Source organism: Harpia harpyja, chromosome 4, assembly GCF_026419915.1.
Source record: "Harpia harpyja isolate bHarHar1 chromosome 4, bHarHar1 primary haplotype, whole genome shotgun sequence".
Taxonomy (NCBI): Eukaryota; Metazoa; Chordata; class Aves; order Accipitriformes; family Accipitridae; genus Harpia; species Harpia harpyja.
Window position 1 is genome coordinate 82,917,037 of NC_068943.1, and position 20,251 is coordinate 82,937,287.

At 41.0% G+C, this 20,251-nt stretch overlaps 1 protein-coding gene across 3 annotated transcripts; it reads left to right on the forward strand.

Annotated features, from left to right (window-relative positions):
* The first annotated feature begins 14 nt into the window (after positions 1-14).
* Positions 15-19,491, forward strand: DDX42 (DEAD-box helicase 42). Of its 3 annotated transcripts, none has more exons than XM_052785117.1 (18): positions 15-111; positions 1,997-2,233; positions 3,100-3,250; positions 3,865-3,926; positions 4,959-4,995; positions 6,455-6,604; positions 6,873-6,977; positions 7,579-7,698; positions 8,788-8,964; positions 9,469-9,597; positions 10,476-10,575; positions 11,264-11,311; positions 11,872-11,969; positions 13,306-13,582; positions 14,243-14,469; positions 15,780-15,890; positions 16,677-16,778; positions 17,436-19,491. In XM_052785117.1, the coding sequence occupies exons 2-18, from the start codon at positions 2,013-2,015 to the stop codon at positions 18,168-18,170; spliced, it is 2,850 nt and encodes a 949-aa protein (XP_052641077.1). In that variant the 5' UTR covers positions 15-111; positions 1,997-2,012; the 3' UTR covers positions 18,171-19,491. The 3 variants fall into 3 exon arrangements, with proteins under 3 accessions (XP_052641077.1, XP_052641076.1, XP_052641078.1); XM_052785116.1 differs by lacking the exon at positions 15-111 and adding an exon at positions 531-549; XM_052785118.1 differs by lacking the exons at positions 15-111; positions 1,997-2,233; positions 3,100-3,250; positions 4,959-4,995.
* The last annotated feature ends 760 nt before the right edge of the window (positions 19,492-20,251 follow it).

Consider the following 20,251-nt stretch of genomic DNA (forward strand, 5'->3'; position numbering starts at 1 on the left):
AGCGCGTCACGCACGTACGCACGTTGGTGCGTAGGTACGTCGCGTCTCCACCCCCCCTCCCCCGCCCCGGTAACCGGGGAAGCGGCGGCCGGCGCCTGCGGTGCCCGAGGGGTGAGTGAGGGGGCGCGGGGCCGGGCCGGGCGGGACGGCGACGGCGGCTCTTCCCCAACCGACCGGCGGCGTACCCCGCGGGAGGGAGCTGGCGGGACCGCGGCCTAGTGCGGGCAGGGACGGCCTCGGCCTGGCCCGCACAAAGGGCCCGCCCCCGTGCCGGGGCCCCGCGGGCGGGAAGGGCCGTGAGGGGCCCCGCGCAGGGCCCGGTGTGCCGGGATTGCGCACCGCGGTGAGGGCGAGCTGCGGCTCCCTCCGCTGCGCCTGCCCTGGGGCAGGGGGGGTTCTTCGTGGCGCCGGGCCCCCTGTGTGGTGGGCTCGGGGAGGGGCGGGCGGGGGGGAGGGGGGGGTCCCTCCTCTCTTCAGCAACCGCCAGAAACGGGAGCAGCTAAGACATATTGCTGCGTTTCTTTCCGAGGCAGGGAATCCGTAGAAAGGGTCCGTGCCTTCGCGTTTCCTCCTTCGGAACGGCGTTAGCCTACGGTCTCACCCTGCGTTTCATCACTGTCCTGCAGGAACCCTCTCGGTGTTCGCTCACTAGTGGGCTCCGTGGGCAAACAGAGTGAATTTTGTACTTTTGCAGCTGCTTGATAGGATAAAAGAATGATCCGTTTTGTTTTCTGGGGTGGTGGGAGAAAAAAAAGTCAATATGTACAGCGAGGAATAATCCTTAAAATCAGATGTTACAGCTTAAAAGATTGTCCACTGTGCTGTCAGCAGCAGAAGTGCAAAGTTACACCTTTCATCCATTCGTTGTACATTTTGATCTCTTATCTGCCACGCATCTGTGGGTGTGAAAGTTGTAAGGTGTGTGCCAGTGCAGGTGGGAGAACAGGACACCGGACTCAGCTGCTACCGTGGAGAACTGAACAGCAGAGTTTTCCCCAAAGTCTCCTAGTGAGAACTGGTCTAGACTTGAGATTTATTGAGCAAGTCCCAAGCTGGTAAATGTTTTGCACAGGGAGCAGTAGCAATGTGTACTGTCAGATTATTTTGAAGTTGTTTCTCTTGCCAGTGAATTCTGATCTCATTGGAGGATCCTCACTGAATGCGAGGATTTGTTTAATAAGACTTTTAGCCTTTGGGCCATCTAATTATAACGCACTTGAAAGCAGTGGGTGTTATACTGTCTTTGGCTGCCTTAAAGGTATGACTTACTTGACCATGCAGATGAAATAATTAAATTACTTGGAATGGGAAGTGTAAATCTTAGTATATCAGTTCAGCCTTCTCTTCATCTAACTTAGAAAACCAAGTTCTGGGCAGGCATCTTATGTGGAGTACTTAAAATGTGGTTTGAAAAATGTACGTTGGAGAGCATATATATCGGTAAAGATGCTTTCTTAAGGAGAAGAGGGAGTTGACTTTTTGGCAGAAGAATGCCTTGTCCCATAACGGAGTGGTGTGCTGCTTTGGGCCCGCTTTTCTAGAGACGTCTGGATTGCAGTAGTACGGTATTTACAAAGCCATGAAACACTCAAGGATGGGACTGTACGGACATGCAAAATATGTATTGAGTTGATTTTTCATCTCTTGTTCCTCCTGATGTTCAGAGTTCTGACCTTGGGTTTGTTTGTGTTGGATTGCAAAACAGACAAGACAGGCAACATCTTAAATACGCTTAAGTAGTTGCTGACGGACGTGATCTGTTTTGGAAGACAACCTCTTTGTTTTATTCTTTTTTCGAATTGTGGATACGTTCATACTTACAAGAAAAGAACAAAGCCCAGATCTTTTTTGGGAAACAGATCAAACTCTTGTCAGTCACATTTCCAAGTCTCTTTATCATGACTGAAGTAATCCACTTACAAGAAAAGTCATGACAATTATATATAAACTGCCTAAAGCAGAAAGGGCATTAATTTGTCTTTTGTGATTTTAACAGATATATTGAGGACATCATGAATTGGAATAAAGGTGGACCTGGTACTAAGAGAGGCTTTGGTTTTGGTGGATTTGCCATAACACCTGGAAAAAAAGAGGAGCCTAAGCTCTCTCAACAGTCTCATAGTGCTTTTGGAACAGCCGGTTCTTCTGCTGCATTTGCGAAATCAGGACCTCCTCAGCTGCCTTCTTTCTACAAAATTGGGTCAAAGCGAGCAAATTTTGATGAAGAGAATGCGTAAGTAGGGTTATTTCTTGTGTTTATCTAGCTCTAGATTTTAGTGTTTCAGAGTTGCCAAGGTCACAGGAAGTATCTGTGACATTTATGAGGTTTGGTTATTTAGAAAAGCCTGCTCAAGGATAAATACCATAACACTGCATTATGGTGTAACAGAACCCCGGTAGCTTTACAGCAATAGTATCAAGAAAAACTGAGCTAGTCACCTGCAGGTACTCCCATCCTTGCTTTGCAGCAAACTTTTGGTGTTGCCTTGGACCGATTATTTACCCTTTCTGTGGGTGTCAGCCCATCGTCTGTAAAATGAGAATGATAATGCATCCTTGCCTTTAAATATATTTAAAAGACTGAGATATGACAGCAGCCCATGGAGAGCTCTCCTGCTCTAGCTTTCCCCTCCCTAAGAACATATCTCAGCTGAGCCTCGGTCAAGTCAGTCTCATTCATGTTGTGGTCTGAACAAGACTTTGCCTGAGGTGGTGTGTTCAGAATTGGAGCCAAGCAGGATAAATTTGGGTGTCTTTTGCACAGGGAAACATTCAACTCCACATTTCTTTACTAACCCTTCTATTAGCTGCATAAATGCCTTAATAGATGGGAGATCGGAAAAGCATCCTATATTCATTAGCCTGGGAGAGCCACTCAAGAAGATCAGTTTCATAACATCTATTTGCCCTATCACCATTTTTAGCTTACAACGTGAACAATTGTAAATACATAAATAAATCTCAATATCTTTTCCTGTGTACATACTGACTTTTATTATCCACCTCTGCGTGGAAAACTTGACTCAACTCAGAAACTGTGAAAGACAGCATGGTGCTGAAGACTGTGTGCTGACTGGGCCGTTGTTTGTTTCTTTTCAGGTACTTTGAGGATGAAGAGGAAGATTCCAGCAATGTCGAGTTGCCATACATTCCCGCAGAAAATTCCCCCACTCGCCAGCAGTTTCATTCCAAATCAGCAGACTCTGACAGCGATGATGATCCTCTGGAGGCATTCATGGCTGAAGTGGAGGCAAGATCTGGCTCGTGAAATGTTTATTAATTTATGTGGCCATACTTCTCTCCAGTCAGGAGCAGCAAATGTCACTCGTGGCTTTGGCAGCCGTATTCAGAATGTCACTTAGCTTTTGTTTTTTATGTAAGATGCTATGTTAATTAGAACTCAAAGGTGGATTAGATGGGGAGAGGGCACATATGATTTACAGTAGCTTAACTATTTAACTGTTTTGAGCATGTCAAGGCAATACAGCAAAGAGCTTTGTGTGTCTCTGAATATGAAATTAAGGTTTTGTGCATTTTACACTACCTGAATTGAAATGATTTGTATTTATCATGAGCTGTTCCTTAGCTACAGTTCTGTTATTAGCTGGATTCTATGATGGTGTTTTCAGGAGGAATGCAGAGAATGTATTTTTTCAACAACATTGCTGCAAAGTTACAGTATATAAATTTCAAATGTATTAGTAGGAGAATTTATTTAGCGTAATAGGATATGGAACAAGAGAAAGTTTAGTCCAAAAAGTGTTGTCTCTGTGGCATGATGGTCTAGTTACGTAGGAACATTTTTCCCTTCCATGTTTTATCATCTTGGGGTTTCTAACATGTCATAATTTTATGACCTGTTAGGATCAAGCTGCTCGAGACATGAAGAGACTTGAAGATAAAGACAAAGAAAAAAAGAATGTTAAGTAAGTTCTCTTTTATCCATGCCTTGCCTGTATCTTGTATGGTGCTAAGAGAATTCCAATGCATTTTGTTGATGATGATTGTTCTGTAGACAATATAATATATACATAGTAAACATCATTAACCAGCACATGATATACCCCGTGGGTAAAGTTCTGTGCAATAAAAATTGAATAATAGGAGGGAAGAATCCATGGCATCATCCTATGGTAAAATGTCACAACACTGAGAGTTATCTCACGCGAGAAGCCTTTTTAGGCCACGCAAATTGAGGCAGCACATTGTACTAGTACCACCTTCAAGATCAGCCTGAATAGTTTTTCTTCTTTCCCCATCCTTGCAGTGATCAGGATGGTTTAGTTTAAAATTACGTTTATGTGAGCAAAATAACTCAGTGCTGCTGTACCTGTAGTACTGGAGATTATTCCAAACTTGAACTAGGTTTTAAGACATTCCCTGTAAAGCTGATATATTAGGTAGCATGTGACAGTTGGGATACTAAATTTGGAGTTTAAAAACAGTTTACATTTTTGCAGCTTATTTATCTGTTTTGACCAAAGAAAATAATTATGTGGTTGATTCTTGATATAAATGTCAGATACATTGGTAGTACTTGCATTGCATGGGGTTGATCAGATTATACATGGTCCTGAAACAGAACACCGGATCCAAATCACCACCTGGGGAAGCTCTGAACTGGATTTGCACTTCCTGGCTCATATTCCTCTTCAGTTATGGGACTTCCGTAGCATCGAGAGCTTAGACCAGGATGATCTTTGATGTGGCTTCTACTGGGAAGACAGAGTCCTAATCTCTCAGTCTCATTAATAGAAGTAAAAAGAAGTCTTTGCAGGGTCGCTGTTATGGTTGGCACCAAATATGAAAACTCCATGGGTTGGGATTATACATGTTACTGAGTTGTTAGTGTTGTGTCTTCCACGAAATATGGAGCTCAGCACTAATCAAATGAAAGTATGGAGCTGAGTATGTGGAACACTTGCAGGGAAGTTTTTTTTCTCCGCTTGTTTTTCCAGGGGTATTCGAGATGACATTGAAGAGGAAGATGACCAAGTGAGTTCCTATGCAGTCTTTCTATCTTCTTTTTTGTTGTTGGTTTTGTTTTTTTTTTTACCTTCCCTCCCCAAATATATAACTACTAGGTACAAACAAAACTCCAGTGTCATGCACAGTATTTGGACAATTCAGCAGGAAGCTCTAGTGGTTACCCTGCTGTCTCTACACTTCTAGGTGTTTCACTAAAAAAAGAATATTGGGAGACAATTTCATTCTTTTTGACTCCATTTAAGAAGATATTTTTTGGTCAGTTTGAACTGTAACTTCCTGTATAGGTTTTTCAGTATTTGAGGGTCTCATTAAATTTGAAATTAGCAGAAGCAACTAACATGAAGCATCAGTGAGAGGCTGTTAAACTGTGGAGGCTATTTGCAGTGCAATTTCATGTCTGTTAAGGGCAAGAATCAGGCTTTTTGCTCTTTATTTTCAGAGGAGCTCCAGTTCTGATAGAGAATTATTATAAGCATCACTGTAACAGAAATAATACACTTAATTTCAAAATGTACCTTACTACTAAGTTGTAATTAATAACTATTGTGTTACTGGTAGTAATGCAGAGCATGGAAGGGTTGTCTGGCCTCTAGGTCTTTGCTTCCAATTTGGTGAGTGTAGCTGTGCTAAAGTTTGAGCAAAGGTGACTTACACTTGGAGACAGCTGTTGTTCAAGTGTATTGTATGTATATCTATGTGACTGAGTGGTAATTGGCCATGGAAATGAAAAAGTCAGATGAGTATATACATTTACTTGCAATTGAACCTTGCTTTAAAAATCTGGTCTTAAATACTTGCTTGAAAGTCAAGTGAGACTAGTGTTTTCTCCATGAGAATGTCTTGGTCTGCTGGTGAGATTCTGAGACACGTACATATTTGTGAGCTGTAAGGATGGCATGTGACACTGACTTCTAACTTCGGCTTGTGTTGAAGGCACTCTTCTGAAATAGTTTCTTTCTGCTTGCTGTTGACTCTCTCAATGAAAAATAGATATATTTTCATTTCTTAGAGTCTAGTTAGGGGAAGTGGAGAAACTATCTCTGGCATAATGTGTTTAAAAAAATGTAAACATGTGCTTAGTAACATTATGTTCTCTGTTTAAAAACCTGCAGCATTTGTACTTTGTTCGTGTGGAAATAAGAATAGATTCTTCTATTGTTAAAGCATAACAAGTCTTGGTAGAAGGAGTTGTTAAGCAGACATGTCAGAGAAGTTTGGTTTTTAAAAGCATTTTGTGGTCTAACTGACACTATAGTTGTTTTCTTCATTTGTACTTTTTGTCCTTCTTCTGGACATAACTGATGGTATTTATTAGAAGAATCAGTTCTAGTGAACATGTTGGGTTTTTTTTCCTCAATGGTGGGTGTGAAAGCAAACAGCCATCTAGCATATACGTCATTTAAACAAATGTAGTAGTATTTTTGCGTCCTATTGTATGTGATTTTACTGATATGTTTTGCTGCAGGAAGCTTACTTTCGCTACATGGCTGAAAACCCCACTGCTGGTGTGGTCCAAGAAGAGGAAGAGGATAACCTGGAGTATGATAGTGATGGGAATCCAATTGCACCATCCAAAAAAATCATTGATCCTCTTCCACCTATAGACCATTCAGAGGTAGGAAGGAAGTTTATTCCATTCCATTCTATCTGAGGCATTCTAGAAAGCAGGAGTAAGAAACAGAATGAAATATGCTTCCGTCCCTGTAATATTTCAGTGCTGTGCTATGTAAGTCATACTAAAGATCCTTGAAATGGCTTCATACTAAATGAATGTTCTTGCAGACAGTTAAGAACTTTTGAGTAAAAGGACTCTTGCCCTCCAAAACTAAGTGTACAAAGAGAGAATCTTGAGTCCTGGACTAACTGAGTAATTACCCTTGCAGATTGAATATCCTCCATTTGAGAAAAATTTCTATGATGAGCATGAGGAGATCACCAGTCTCACCCCGCAGCAAGTGGTGGAGTTACGTCATAAGCTAAATCTCCGGGTAAGCTGGTCACAAAACTATCCTACTAGGATCTTTTTACTCCCATTTTTTTTGGTCTGTCTTGGTAGTTTTAATGAAGATTGTCACAGGAAACTTGGGCTTTTGAATACCAAGCCTCTCAGACACCTTCAATGACTTTGATTTAAGGGAGTTTGATTTTTCCTTAGCACTTCTTGAAAGTATTCTCTGGATTTGTCAAAGTGGGCACTGAAGATTGCCAGTTGCATGGTTGCACTTGGACTAAAGAACTCTGGAGCTAGGAGTTGAAACTGGAAATATTATATACAAGAATTAGTTCTTTGCCATTTGTGACATGTTAGTATGGTGACTTTCTATGAAGGGAATTATTTGGGGAAGAAGAACAATTATGCAAGGAGGTAGTTATTATGTTTAGTAGCTTATGTTGATTGACAATTTATCTAAATTATACCTGAAAGTCCTATTTACTCAACCCGTCTGGAATTTGCACCTAAACTTACATCCATTCAGAAAATAAAAAGCCAATTTCAGAGGCAGAGAGACCCTTTTTTTCATTTTTTTACAGATTGCTCTTTGTTTTTCTCTTACTGTTCGTGAACAAAGATATGTTTCTGTTTCTAAGGTCTCTGGTGCTGCTCCTCCAAGGCCTGGCAGTAGTTTTGCTCATTTTGGGTTTGATGAGCAACTTATGCATCAAATCAGGAAATCTGAGTATACCCAGCCCACTCCTATACAGTGTCAGGTGAGTGTTGTTACTTCTCTAACATCTAAAGGGAACTAGTAGAACACATGCAAAGGTCCCTAGTCCATATGAGGATGTATACAATTCTAGTTTCCTATATAGAGCTGTTAGGAAGAAGAATAATTTGTATTTTTCTAGGAAAATAGCTTTGATGTTTTTTAAATAGAAGTTTACCCACTTTTTTTCTTGTTCTGTAAATATATCCATATTCTTTTCTTCATTTGACTCTTGGTGAAGAGTGAGGAACATTCAAGTGACATCTCTTGCTTATAGAAATGTATGAAAGGTTGGTTGGTTGGGGTTTTTTTAGAAATTGTATCAAAAATAACCATAGCAGTAGCTGAGTAGAGCCATACATGGACAACTTTATTTCTTTAAACAGCTTATATTGAATGTCTTGTAACTAGAAGGGTTGTATGCAACAAGGCATTTTTTTCATTTCTTTTGGCAGTTAGAATAGATGCCCTATGAGCTGGACCATTTAACTGGTCATTCCTTGGAGAGCTGTGCAAGCAAAAGGGATTCTACTGCATATGTAGATTGATTACCATAAGTAATTAAGGTTATCAGTAATGTGATTACAACCACACCACTTCAGATGCTTTTCCTGAAGTACAAAAAATGATGTGGTGCTCTGTTCAAGTGACATGTATTAGGACCTTAGTCCATACTATTTGTAAAAAAACTGGAGTTGAGAGGTCCGTATAGCAACGGTAGGGATGCACTGAGAACCTCAGCGCTCAGAATGGTTACAGAAAGAATAGGCTCAGAGAATTTGCTTTTAGTGTTCTTACAGCTGGACAAGATGCGTTTGTGTGCATGTAAATATATTCTTGGGCTGGTGTACTGTGCCCAGACGTTGATTTAATATAGGACCAGTAGTCATAACACAGTAACTGCTTCCAGCCCTTAAACCAAACTGATTCGGATCTGAACTTGGCAATAATAAAACTGTGTAAGCATCGACGTGTGTTGCTCTGCGTCCTCTGTAATGTGCTTTCCTCATGTTGTCTGAGTTTTCGTGTAGTATCTAGCACAAGAATATGCTAAGGTAGGCATAGTATGGGTTTAGAATCTCTTTATTTTTAGGGTGTTCCAGTTGCACTAAGTGGCAGAGATATGATTGGGATAGCTAAGACTGGAAGTGGAAAAACAGCAGCCTTCATCTGGCCAATGTTGATTCACATCATGGATCAAAAGGAGCTTGAACCGGGGGATGGTCCCATTGCAGTGATCGTCTGCCCGACCAGAGAGCTTTGCCAACAGGTAGGTGTATAGTAAGCATATATGTGCCATACATCTTCTTACAGAAGATGACAAAATTTTGGGCAGAAATTATCAGAGAACCTCAGTGAACTATTTGAAAAAACTACTCTGTACGTTAGTAGCGTGCCTCCAATGTAAGCTCACAATTCTTTCCTACACCTCTTTTTGTTAAAGGATCATGACAAATCTGAAATTGTAAATTTTTGCACAGTGCTCCCATATTATTTCTAAGTATTAAGAATACTGTGGATGCATTGCCACAAATTGTATGTGTAAAAGATAGAGCCTTCAGGTTAAATTATGGTTGGATGCCTAAATAGGTTTCTCACATTATTGGAAATTATCCACAAGTATTGAAGTCTTCAGCCCTGAGGTTTTCTGAATTATTTCATTAGGTTACTAGCTGAAAAGTGGATTTCAGTAGCTGGACCATATTTCAAGGTAGGTATATTTTCTCAGATCTGTCTAATGTGAACTGTGATGTGCTTTGTTTAAAATTCTCAGATCCATTCTGAATGTAAGCGCTTTGGTAAGGCATATAATCTGCGCTCTGTAGCTGTGTATGGAGGAGGAAGCATGTGGGAGCAAGCCAAAGCCCTCCAGGAGGGGGCAGAGATAGTTGTCTGCACACCAGTAAGTACCTGTATGCACACTGTACCATTTTTTGTTGCTTAACTGAAGCTGAGACAGATTTTTAATACCATTGGTGATACAGAATTTTCCTCTGATCACTGAAATCTAGGTTCTTCACAGGTTATCAGATGTTGAAAGCAAATATGCTCGGATTATTCTTCTCCCAAGAGAAATTGAAAGAGATTAGGTATGATCTCTAATAGAAGACAGAGTAGAAAGATCTGCTTGAATCAGTGTCAGTTGTGCACAATACCAGCTTCTGGTTGCTGAGCCTTAAATTCATGAAGAAAATTCCCAGAATGTCATGAACTTGAGTGCTGTCTTCCTGAATCAGCATAGAGCCTGTGGCCGTAATACTCAATGGTTGAAACATTGATTCAGAATGGGTATTGATGCTGAACCAGTGATTTAAATGAGCACCATTGTCAACTGGCTTTGCTTATTGCAAAAACTGGTTACGAACTTGGGCAAAACTGAGCACCTAATGGTTGGAGGAAGTTTTATTGTGGCTATTTATTGGGGTACTAGGCAAGAAAACAAAATATGAAGAACTCCCTTGCCAAAAATTGTGGGATTAAGTAGCCAGTTCACATTTAAATTTTAATTCTAATGAAGAATGGGGCATTTCAGGCTCTGAGCACTGTTAAGCTTGAAAAAACAGTCCTAAAATTCAGCTTGTAAAGCATAGTTGATGAGAGTTTTAGGAATCTGTTTCTATGACTTGAATATTGACACTTAACTTCTAGACTGAAACCTTGAGATGTTGTCTTATTCTAAGTCTCTGGTAAGTGAGGATAAACAGTTAAGTGCTTGAAGGTTGCATATATTAACATTTTTTAAAGTACGTGTTAAAAACTTGGCTTTTTTTTTTTTAATAGGGTCGCTTGATTGATCATGTGAAAAAGAAAGCTACAAACCTTCAAAGAGTCACTTACCTTGTGTTTGATGAAGCTGACAGAATGTTTGATATGGGTTTTGGTATGTAATGAACAAAGGTCACTGTTTCGGAAAGCAGTGGTGTCCAGTTCCCAGCTTAGTAGGACTGTTTATAACCCCTGTAGCTTCATATACTTGAAAATACATTAAGCAAATACTTTATAGACAAAACTCATATTTAAAGGTCTAATATCTGTTGCCGTAAAGAAATCAGTGAAGTGCTGTTGATGTTGAAGTCCAAAAACCCTAATTTTTATCTTCAGAGTTGCTGAATAACTTTTGAGCAAGTCACTTCAGTGGTTTGATTCTGTGTGTACAAACTAGTGGTGTTTAAAGAACTTTCTACTTTATTGGAAGAGGTTTGGTCATTCAGATCTGGATGATTTTGAGTTTGTGTTCAAGAGTCATGGGACATAGCAAAGATTTGACAGTACTATAATAGCGCAGAGGCAGGGGGACACTTGTACAGGGTATGCACAGATTCAGCTAGGATCTTTGGTTACAGAATTTTCTGCTGAAGGAACTGCCAAAAGTTTCTCTGTACAGCAAAGGAACTTCCATTGTGCAACAAAGAGCACCTGGAATTCACAGTAGAATTAAATACTGAGTGAAAGGCACTCATTCACTCTATGGTTATTTGTTAAATAAAGCAATGCAGTTATATTTTGAGTTATTCTACTAAATAATGAGCATACGACGTTGATTAGAACATTTTCTATCTCCTTTCCAGAATATCAGGTCAGATCAATCGCAAGCCACGTACGTCCTGACAGACAGAGTAAGTATAAGCATGTTTCAAGATAAACTCCTGAGAGTCAAAGGAGGCAGTACGGTGGGCTACCAGTTAGGAAGCTGGAAGAGAGCTTGGATTTGCTGTTCTTGACACAACCACACAATGAGACTTTTGCAAAAGTCCACTGGTGTTACTCTCAGCGTAGGCTGTTGGGAAAGGAGCACTTGTGAAGTGTGGGTACTTAACCACGCTGTCATCAGTCTGTAATCCCTTCACAGACTTTACTCAGAGAAAAGATGAGTAGCTGAATTAATGTTCATATGCTTTGAGATCCTGTGTTCTAAGCTGCCATGTAAGAAAGTTCACAGCAGTGCCACATATTATCAACATCTTATCGCAGATGCCATGAAATGTGTTTCCACTTTGAGGTATTTTAATAGTGTGATTGATAATTTTCATTCAAACCAGTAAAACAGACCGCAGCTTCAGACCACTGACATCTAGTACAGTCATACAGGTCCTCATTCAGAGGATCTGTGCAGTGTTTTCACAGTTCTGAAAGAAAGTTTATTTTCCAAGGAGTTCAAATACTGTTTTTCTTTTAGCCCTCTTGTTCAGTGCCACTTTCCGTAAGAAGATTGAGAAATTGGCTCGAGATATTCTGATCGACCCAATTCGAGTTGTGCAGGGAGACATTGGAGAGGTAATTCTACATTACTTCTGAGACAATCAGAAAAACTATTCTGTTTCTGTTGTCTGAAATTTAATTTAAACTGCATAGTCATAATTTATATTTAAGAGTAAATATGTTGTGCTTAACAAAAAATAGTAAGGTTTTGGTTCTGTTTTTTATTTTATTGAGCTTTCTTTCTGCCAACAAATATTGTTGTGATGGAAGGTTTCATCAAGGAGTGAAACAACATTAATCCAGATTGACCTTTTTTTTTTTTTTTTTTAATTAGGCTGAATCAATGGGTATATCCTGTTGTCTCAAAACTATAAAAAAATTACAACTTTTGCAATGAAGGATTTGAAACAGACTGTAGTATCTTTCAGCTGGTTTACGTGGGAATGTTGATCCTATACTTGCTTGACAGTAGCAGCTGAACTATTGGCAGACTAGGGATTTGGTGATAAGTCAGTGAAGTGGGCAGATTACATTTGCTGTGAAGAAACTTTGCTTATAATATATGAGAACTGTTGAGAAGTTTCACAAGATGCCTTCAGAACATTCTTCTTTTAACCAGTTCTCTGCATTTTTTTTTTTCTATCAGGAATGTAAGGTATATCTTTATAACAAAAAATTACTGGCCACCTGAAGCCCCTTCTTTGTGGGAAAATGTTTTTCCTAAACATCGCTTAAGAAAAGAAGCAGCTTTCCTAGCTCAATCACATGGTTCCTTTTCTTTGATCTAAATAATTACTCTGAGAGCATCATCCTTGAAATAATTAATATTTAAATGTGTAAAAGTTAAATCTTTCAGAGAAACTTCCAGATAGTGCTGTGAGCTCTACTGCACTTTTATTATTTGCAATACAGAGTGTATAGGGAGTCTGTTTATACCTCCCCTCTTCCTGACTCCAGGGACAAGTCACAGCTCACAGGAATACTTTCTCTGATCGCCATATGGATAACTTTTACTGATGAGCATCCTCTCTGTCTCAGACCCTGCTCTTGCACAGTCTATTTTAGATGTTAATAGCATCTGTTGCAAGAGCATCTAAATTGCAAGTACCCATCTTTAGATCAGTAGGGTGCTAAACTGCCTTATGTCAAAGACTGCACTTTGCCTCTCAGGTTTAGTAAAGAGTGGCCCATTTAACCCCTGCCTTTTCTGCACTGTGAAAATGAAGTGGTCAGCAGTTAGACAAGAACTGAAACCTTTTAAAGGAGAATTTTTGTCCCCTGCTTCTCCACTTTTTATTCTCACACCTAGTTCAAATTCCTTGTTTTATTCTGCCATCTGTGTTTGCCATCCTGTCCTTGCCATCCTGTCCTTTCTGTCCTGCTTTATTGCTTGTCTTATTTCTCCCCTTAGGCAAATGAAGATGTTACTCAGATTGTGGAGATTTTCCCCTCTGGCCCTAGCAAATGGAACTGGCTGACTCGACGCCTTGTGGAGTTCACATCTTCTGGGAGCGTTCTCCTGTTTGTCACCAAGAAGGCAAATGCAGAAGAGCTGGCCAATAACCTCAAGCAGGAGGATCATAATCTGGGGCTGCTTCATGGTGACATGGACCAGAGTGAGAGGAATAAAGTAATTTCAGAATTTAAGAAAAAGGGGATCCCAATACTGGTAGCTACTGATGTGGCAGGTATGTGACATTCTAAGAAACAGCAGCTCGTACAAATTGTGGATATTAGTAAAAAGGCTAACACATTTTAGTGGAAAGCAACAAGGTTGGCTTCTGCGCTTGCTGGGCACTGTGTTCCTGATGTTTTTCAGAAGTACACAGTGTTAGCAAGGGGTTTTATTTTTAAAGTCTTCTAATGATGTTTAAATTACAGTCTGACATACTTTTTAATATACAAAAAGAAAATAAGCTGTTTCTTAAAGAAGTGACTGCTATTCATTAATCAGCTGACACATTATGCATGCTTAAATGAAGAGGAGATGGACGCACTTGAAGCCTTCTTTAGAACAGCTTTTGTACCCAGATGCTTAGCTGGACAAAGAGTGAATTTCAGTGTCCTTTAATAAAGGCCTCTCTCTTCCCTGGAGAAGCAGTCATTTAAAGAGACCTCTTCCATCTCCAATCCTGTGAACGGGATTGGTGTAACTTATACTACTGTTAGAGAAGATATTGCTACTCTTAAGAGTTTTAGCCTATGAAGGGTGTCTTAACTGGAGTATGTTCCTATGGAAACTCCTTTTGTATGCTGGAGCAGGATGAAGTGATAAGCTGGTATGAATGGGATTGCTTTGAGTTAGTTTGAGATAATCACACTTACTGCTGTGTTGCTCTTTATTACAGCTCGTGGGTTAGATATTCCTTCCATTAAGACTGTCATCAATTATGATGTGGCTCGGGACATAGATACGCACACCCATAGAATTGGTCGTACTGGCAGAGCAGGCGAGAAGGGAGTTGCCTACACTCTGCTGACTCCCAAAGACAGTAACTTCGCTGGTGATCTTGTCAGAAATCTGGAAGGCGCTAATCAACATGTTTCCAAAGAGCTGTTGGATCTAGCAATGCAGGTACGAACAAGGAAAACTTGAGTAGAGGAAGGTTCCTTCCATGATTAGCACAAAATCAGGAGCCTCAGTGACTTGTTTCTGGCTCCATCATGTGTTAGCAGTGACCTTTTGCGATCTGTACTATTTTTAAGGAGGCTTTCTAGTGTTTTTAATGGCCTTTGAAAGAATCCATGAAGAGATGAAGATTTTGGAACACTGTATGTAATCTATTTTGGGGTCAGGCACTGCCTAGGAAATGAGGAGCTGTAATCTGGCTGATGCCAGCAAAGCACTCCAGCTCCACTATCTCATTACAATCAGATTTTCAATATGCATTTATGGCAGGCACCTGGGAAATGCAGCTTAGTTAAAAGCTAAACTAGAAAATAATTACAAGGACATTTACTCTGTGATGTGGTTGTTCCTTTATCATTATACCTGCTTGGCAGTGCTGTCTGGCAGGCTTGCTATATATAGGTATGACAGATAGCTGAAGCAATTGTGCTTGCGCCACTGTACTCATCAGCTCTTTAAGTTCTTGTCTTTTGCTGCCCATGTAGCTGCAAGAGAGCAAAGGCATTTTGGTAATTCCCAAATTCAGAGATGGATTAGCGTGCTTGTGGCTTCATTGCCAAGCAGCTTGGACACTCGCTGCTAGAAGTAAGTGTTTTTTCTGAGGTACAGAGGCAGCATTTTCAGAAGGGACAGAATTTGTGAGGCAGGGCACCACAGGCTGCCTTTGAGAGGAGAATATAGAAGCTGAATGGCTTGGCTTACTGGCTTCTTCAGATTTGAAGAAACTATAGGGCATAAAAGAGGTGCAGCCAACCATTATTTAATAACCTGGTAACAGGAGGGCTGGTTGGTCTATCCTTTCCTGGCCACTGCTTGTTGCAGGAAGTTTTGCTGACAGAACCTCATTTCTCCTTAGCCAGGCAGTGGGCTAAATCAATAAAACCCAAGTATGAGCAAGTGCAGAGCTCCCAAGTGAATGGCATCAGCAATTGCACTTATTCCTGGCTTTATTAGAATGCAAACCCCTAAAAGTTTAACATGGATGAAAGTTCAGGACATAAAATTAGTTTTCGTAAAAAGCATTTGTAATAGAAAGCTTCAGACCCGCATGACAGAACTGTCTACAGCTTACTTTCAAAGTGCTGTAATCTGTCACATCCCATCCCCTTGGAACAGCTGTGTTGTGGAATGGGAAACAGTGTATTTGTATTTTTCTTTTGAAATGCTCAAAATCCTTCTTTTCTGAGCCTCATTACATGCATTTATGAAGCTTCTTATTCCCTGTGTTGAGAAGCATTTGTCCTTCTTTTGTACAGAATCCGTGGTTCCGGAAATCACGTTTCAAAGGAGGAAAAGGCAAGAAGCTGAACATTGGTGGTGGTGGCTTAGGATACCGTGAACGTCCTGGTCTGGGATCAGAAAATTCTGTAAGTAGAGATGCTAAAGAAGTTGTTTACAGATTCTTGGAACTTTTAAACTTAGTATTGACTACTTTTTAATTTTAAAAAATCTTCTTAGTACTGGAGTATAGCCTCTGCTTTCAAAGGTTTTCATAGCTCAGAATCTTTCAGAGTTAGTATCAGAAATATCTCAAGTGAAGCTGTCCTGTGCCGTTACCCTCTTGTCAAGAGCTGCCCTATTTAGGGCCAGAGTGATCCAGAAGGTTTGGAGATTCTTCCTGAAATAGACTGTCAATGCAAAATAAATGCTAATAAATTACTTGAAAAGCCATTTCCAGGCTGATTCTTGGCAGCAAAAAATCTTGCAGCATTGGGAAGACTTACTAAGTTATGACCATGCTAGGAAAATAGCTCGTTGCCAATGTGTATGGGGACAGAATTTAACTGTAGGCATGTTGAAAACACATCATGTTCAGCATCTTTCCAAAAGTCACAGCTAAAGTCTTGTTTACACTTTGTCTTGGCTATGACCACTGTGAAAATCTCTATTTGATTGCGTTCTGCTTTTGCTTGTGCTGTAAGGAGCTGGGAAATGTGGTTATACTGTTGAATAGTAGTTACTAAGACTTAATGCATCTTTAGTTTTCTGTCATCCTCAAGGGCAAACTGTTCTGCTCAGTGGTCTCCAGAAGTTTGTCATCCTTAGTAGATGTATTTCCTGAGTGCAGGGTCAAGATAAATTCTACGAATGGTTGAATTGAAAGTGTCTGTGTGGGATAAATCTCTCCAGTTGTCCTTTGTCTTTTTGCGTAGGACCGTGGAAACAACAACAGTGTGATGAGTAACTATGAGGCATACAAGCCATCCACTGGGGCAATGGGAGACAGACTTACAGCAATGAAAGCAGCTTTTCAGGTTGGTTTGATCACTTGTACTCCAAGTTATAACTCAAGAGGAAAGGACATAACATGGAAAAATTATTTTACTACTGATGATTCAAGACAATTTCTTTTTTCTCCCCTGAAAATGCAGAAACCCTGATGATTTCAGGGAAGTTGAGGTTGATAGTGGTGGCCATGTCTCATCCACTTGGAGCATGCACTCAGCATTGCAGTCCAAACTGGTAGAATTAGTATGCAGGCTGGACTGAACATGTTTGCACAAAGTTAATTTGCCAGACTTATTTTGTTTTCTGCTGCCTCTTTGCTCTCTTTCCCTTCCGGATTCTGCTCCTAGGCTTGATCCTATTTAGGTTGCTTAGCAGCAATGGTGTAATTGCAATCAAAAGAAACAGGGCACAGAGAAACCCTTTCTCTTCAGTGTAAAAATTAACCCCACAATATAGGAGTTCCCTTGTTTCTGTGGTCTGGTAGCAGATGTCCGTTACTAATTCTGTGTTCGTAAGCACAGCAGGAATGTAATCGCTCCAAGACTGACTTTTTATAGGAACTCTTTTTCCTAGGGGCTCCCCAGAATTCAAGACAGGCTTGTGGATGCATGATGACTGCATGTTTTGTAGTGCACTGTAGAAGCAAACATGCTCTCTTTTTTCTTTCTGTCTCTTTCCGGCAGTCCCAGTATAAGAGCCACTTTGTTGCTGCAAGCTTAAATAATCAAAAGACTGGTAGCTCTGCTGCTGGTGCTAGTGGCTGGACCAGCGCTGGGAGCTTGAACTCAGTACCGACAAGTTCAGCACAGCAAAATGCTGCAAATCCTGACGGCCCAATTGCAGCCGCTGCAGCAGCAAAGGGTGTTCCAGGTTTCACCAGCACAGGGAATTTGAGTAGCGTTCCCACCTTTCCAAGTGTCGGAGTACAGGGCTTCAACAACACAAATGCCAGCACCAACAATCGAGAAGGCAGCAGCAGCACCGGTGTTGCCACTGCTGGCAGCGGTGGTGGCGGCAGCAGCAGCGGTGGTGGTGGTGGCGGTGGTGGTGGCGGCATTGTCAGAGAACGATACAATGACAACCGGAACAGTCGCCACAATGAGGTCCCACGCCGTGGAGAGGGTGGTGGTCGCTACAATGATGTGCAACGCCATGGAGAAGGAGGCGGTCGCCACAGTGACGTTTACCGCCATGGAGAGAGCCGACATGGCGACAACCATCGCCACGGTGAAAGCCGGCACTTCGCTGATGTGGGCAGTGGCAATCGCAATAACAGTGATAGCAGGAATAGCAATGAAGGTAGGAACGAGAACAGGAATGGTGAGAACAGGAAGGATGCCAACAGCCGAGACAACAAGACAGATGGTTTTGCTGTCCCAGAGCCCCCAAAACGTAAGAAGAGCCGGTGGGACAGTTAAAAGCTGGTGTTTCACAGCCTGGAATCTCTGCAGGTAGTGTTGTCTTTTTCCAGAGGATTTCTTGGGGTTTTTGGTAACTGGTTGTTGAGCAGCTGGGGGAGGAGAAGGAAACCATGAAAACTCCCCATTGCAAGTCTGGGCTGGTACATCTGCAGACAGATTCACTTTAATGATGTGTACACACAATGCTTAGTCAAAGAGGAATCATTTTGATAAAGCTCCCTGGGTTCTGCTTTTAAACATTCAGTGCTCAAGTGACTCTCTGCTGGATTTAAAGAGATCTTCTTGACAAGAAAGAAGCTGTTTCACATCCTTGGAACGTTAAGAAACTGTTGTCCATAGAAGTATAAAGTAGTCTTTTCTTAACCAGCGTTCACATTTAAAAAGACAGTCCATCTAGAGATGCTCAGGACCCACCTGTTAAACATTAATCTTTCAGCAATTTGTTCAGTATGGTGAGTTCTTCCCTAATCTCTTCTTTTCGCATATTCTGTTATCCCCTCCAGGTTGCCCTATACGTCTCTCCCCATCCACCAAGAATGTATCAATTTGCATTGCTGAAGGTGGGATGAAGCAAGTTGATTTTTCTTTCCTTTTTTTTTTTTTTTAATTTTTTTTTTTTATGAAGCTGTTCCAAGGGATCCTTCTCCAGCCCGCTAACCACAAATTCACACGTAGTGTAGGATGGACTCCCTGGCTTGTTTGTGGTCAGTACATCAATCCCAATCCCATTGCCCAGCTATTTTTTCTTTTAAAGAACCTCTTCTTTCCTAATAACCTTCATTTTGGTGGAAGCCTGCATAGCAAACTTGTTTCTCTGCTGTGCCTATGCACCCTCTGTTATGAGAGGGTTGAGTGCTTTCTTCGAATTAAAAACAAAAAAGGGAAAAAAATGTAGATACGCCACAACAATCAGAGGCTGGTGCCCCCCGTGAAGCGTAGCTAAATGAAGAGGCTTCCTTCACAAATTCAGGGACCTGCTGCTCAGAAGCCTTTAGGGAGAACCTGAAAAGCAATTGATGAAGTGGAACAGCTCAAATATTGCCCCATATTGGACACATGTAGTTAAAACTGTAAAATGTTGCTTGACTGTTTTTAACTTGTGTGTACTATCCGTTTTTTAACTTTTTTTTTTTTTTGCGCCATAAAGGTAAGGAAGAACTCTTTTGTTGAAACATGTCAGCACCCACCTCTGTCTTGTTTCTACTGAAAGAAGTATCAGAAACTGTCAGGTTTTTGTGACATTGTGATGTTTTCTTTATCAGCTGTGCATTTACTTTCTGCTTGCTCTAGTAAATGTTTTATTACTGGGACAAAAATATCTAGCATGTGCTTTTTATTCTCCACTTCTTCCTTTGGCTCTTCTGGCATTTGGATGGAGATTTGACTGACGGGAGATTTGACTGCATCTGTTCTTTCACCAGAAGTTGTGGATTGTAGTTGATAAAAGACTTCCTGTGGTTTTTATTGGTATCTTTCACCTCAAACTGTTTTGCAAAACCTATTTTAGCTTGAAAGCCTCCTGGGGAATAGATTTTTCTCTGTTCTACAAGTGGGAAGGATACAGCCCAGGACACGTTGCTCATCCCAGCCTTTCCATGGGGTCATTGGTTGACCTGGAAAGAGAATTCAGCAACAGTCTTGTGATCTGACTTGCATATGTACTGGTTTCAGTTAAGACACCAACTTGATTATTTGGGCCCCCTCACTAACTAGCTCTAATCTGTTTTGTTTTTTCAAAAATAGCTTCCACTTGAACACTCTCATCACAGTCTGTGCAGAAACCTCACTGCACTGGTTTGAGCTCTGCATATTTAGTATTAAGACAAGTATGTTCCAGGGCAGATGTGGCAGGGGTTTAGAAGCTGTTGCATTCCCCTTTCCTTATCACACTTAAGGTTTATCACTCTGCACAATTAAAGATTTGAGTTTCAAAACACAGAAAAATAAAAATAGCTCCATAGTCTAAAGCTGCCCTCTGCTCCCTCCCTTCCTGGATCTCAGCTCGCTGCCACTGGGAACTGGCCCTGTATGTGGCATATGCCTGGGTCTCTTCCCTTCTTTTTAACACATCCCTCTGC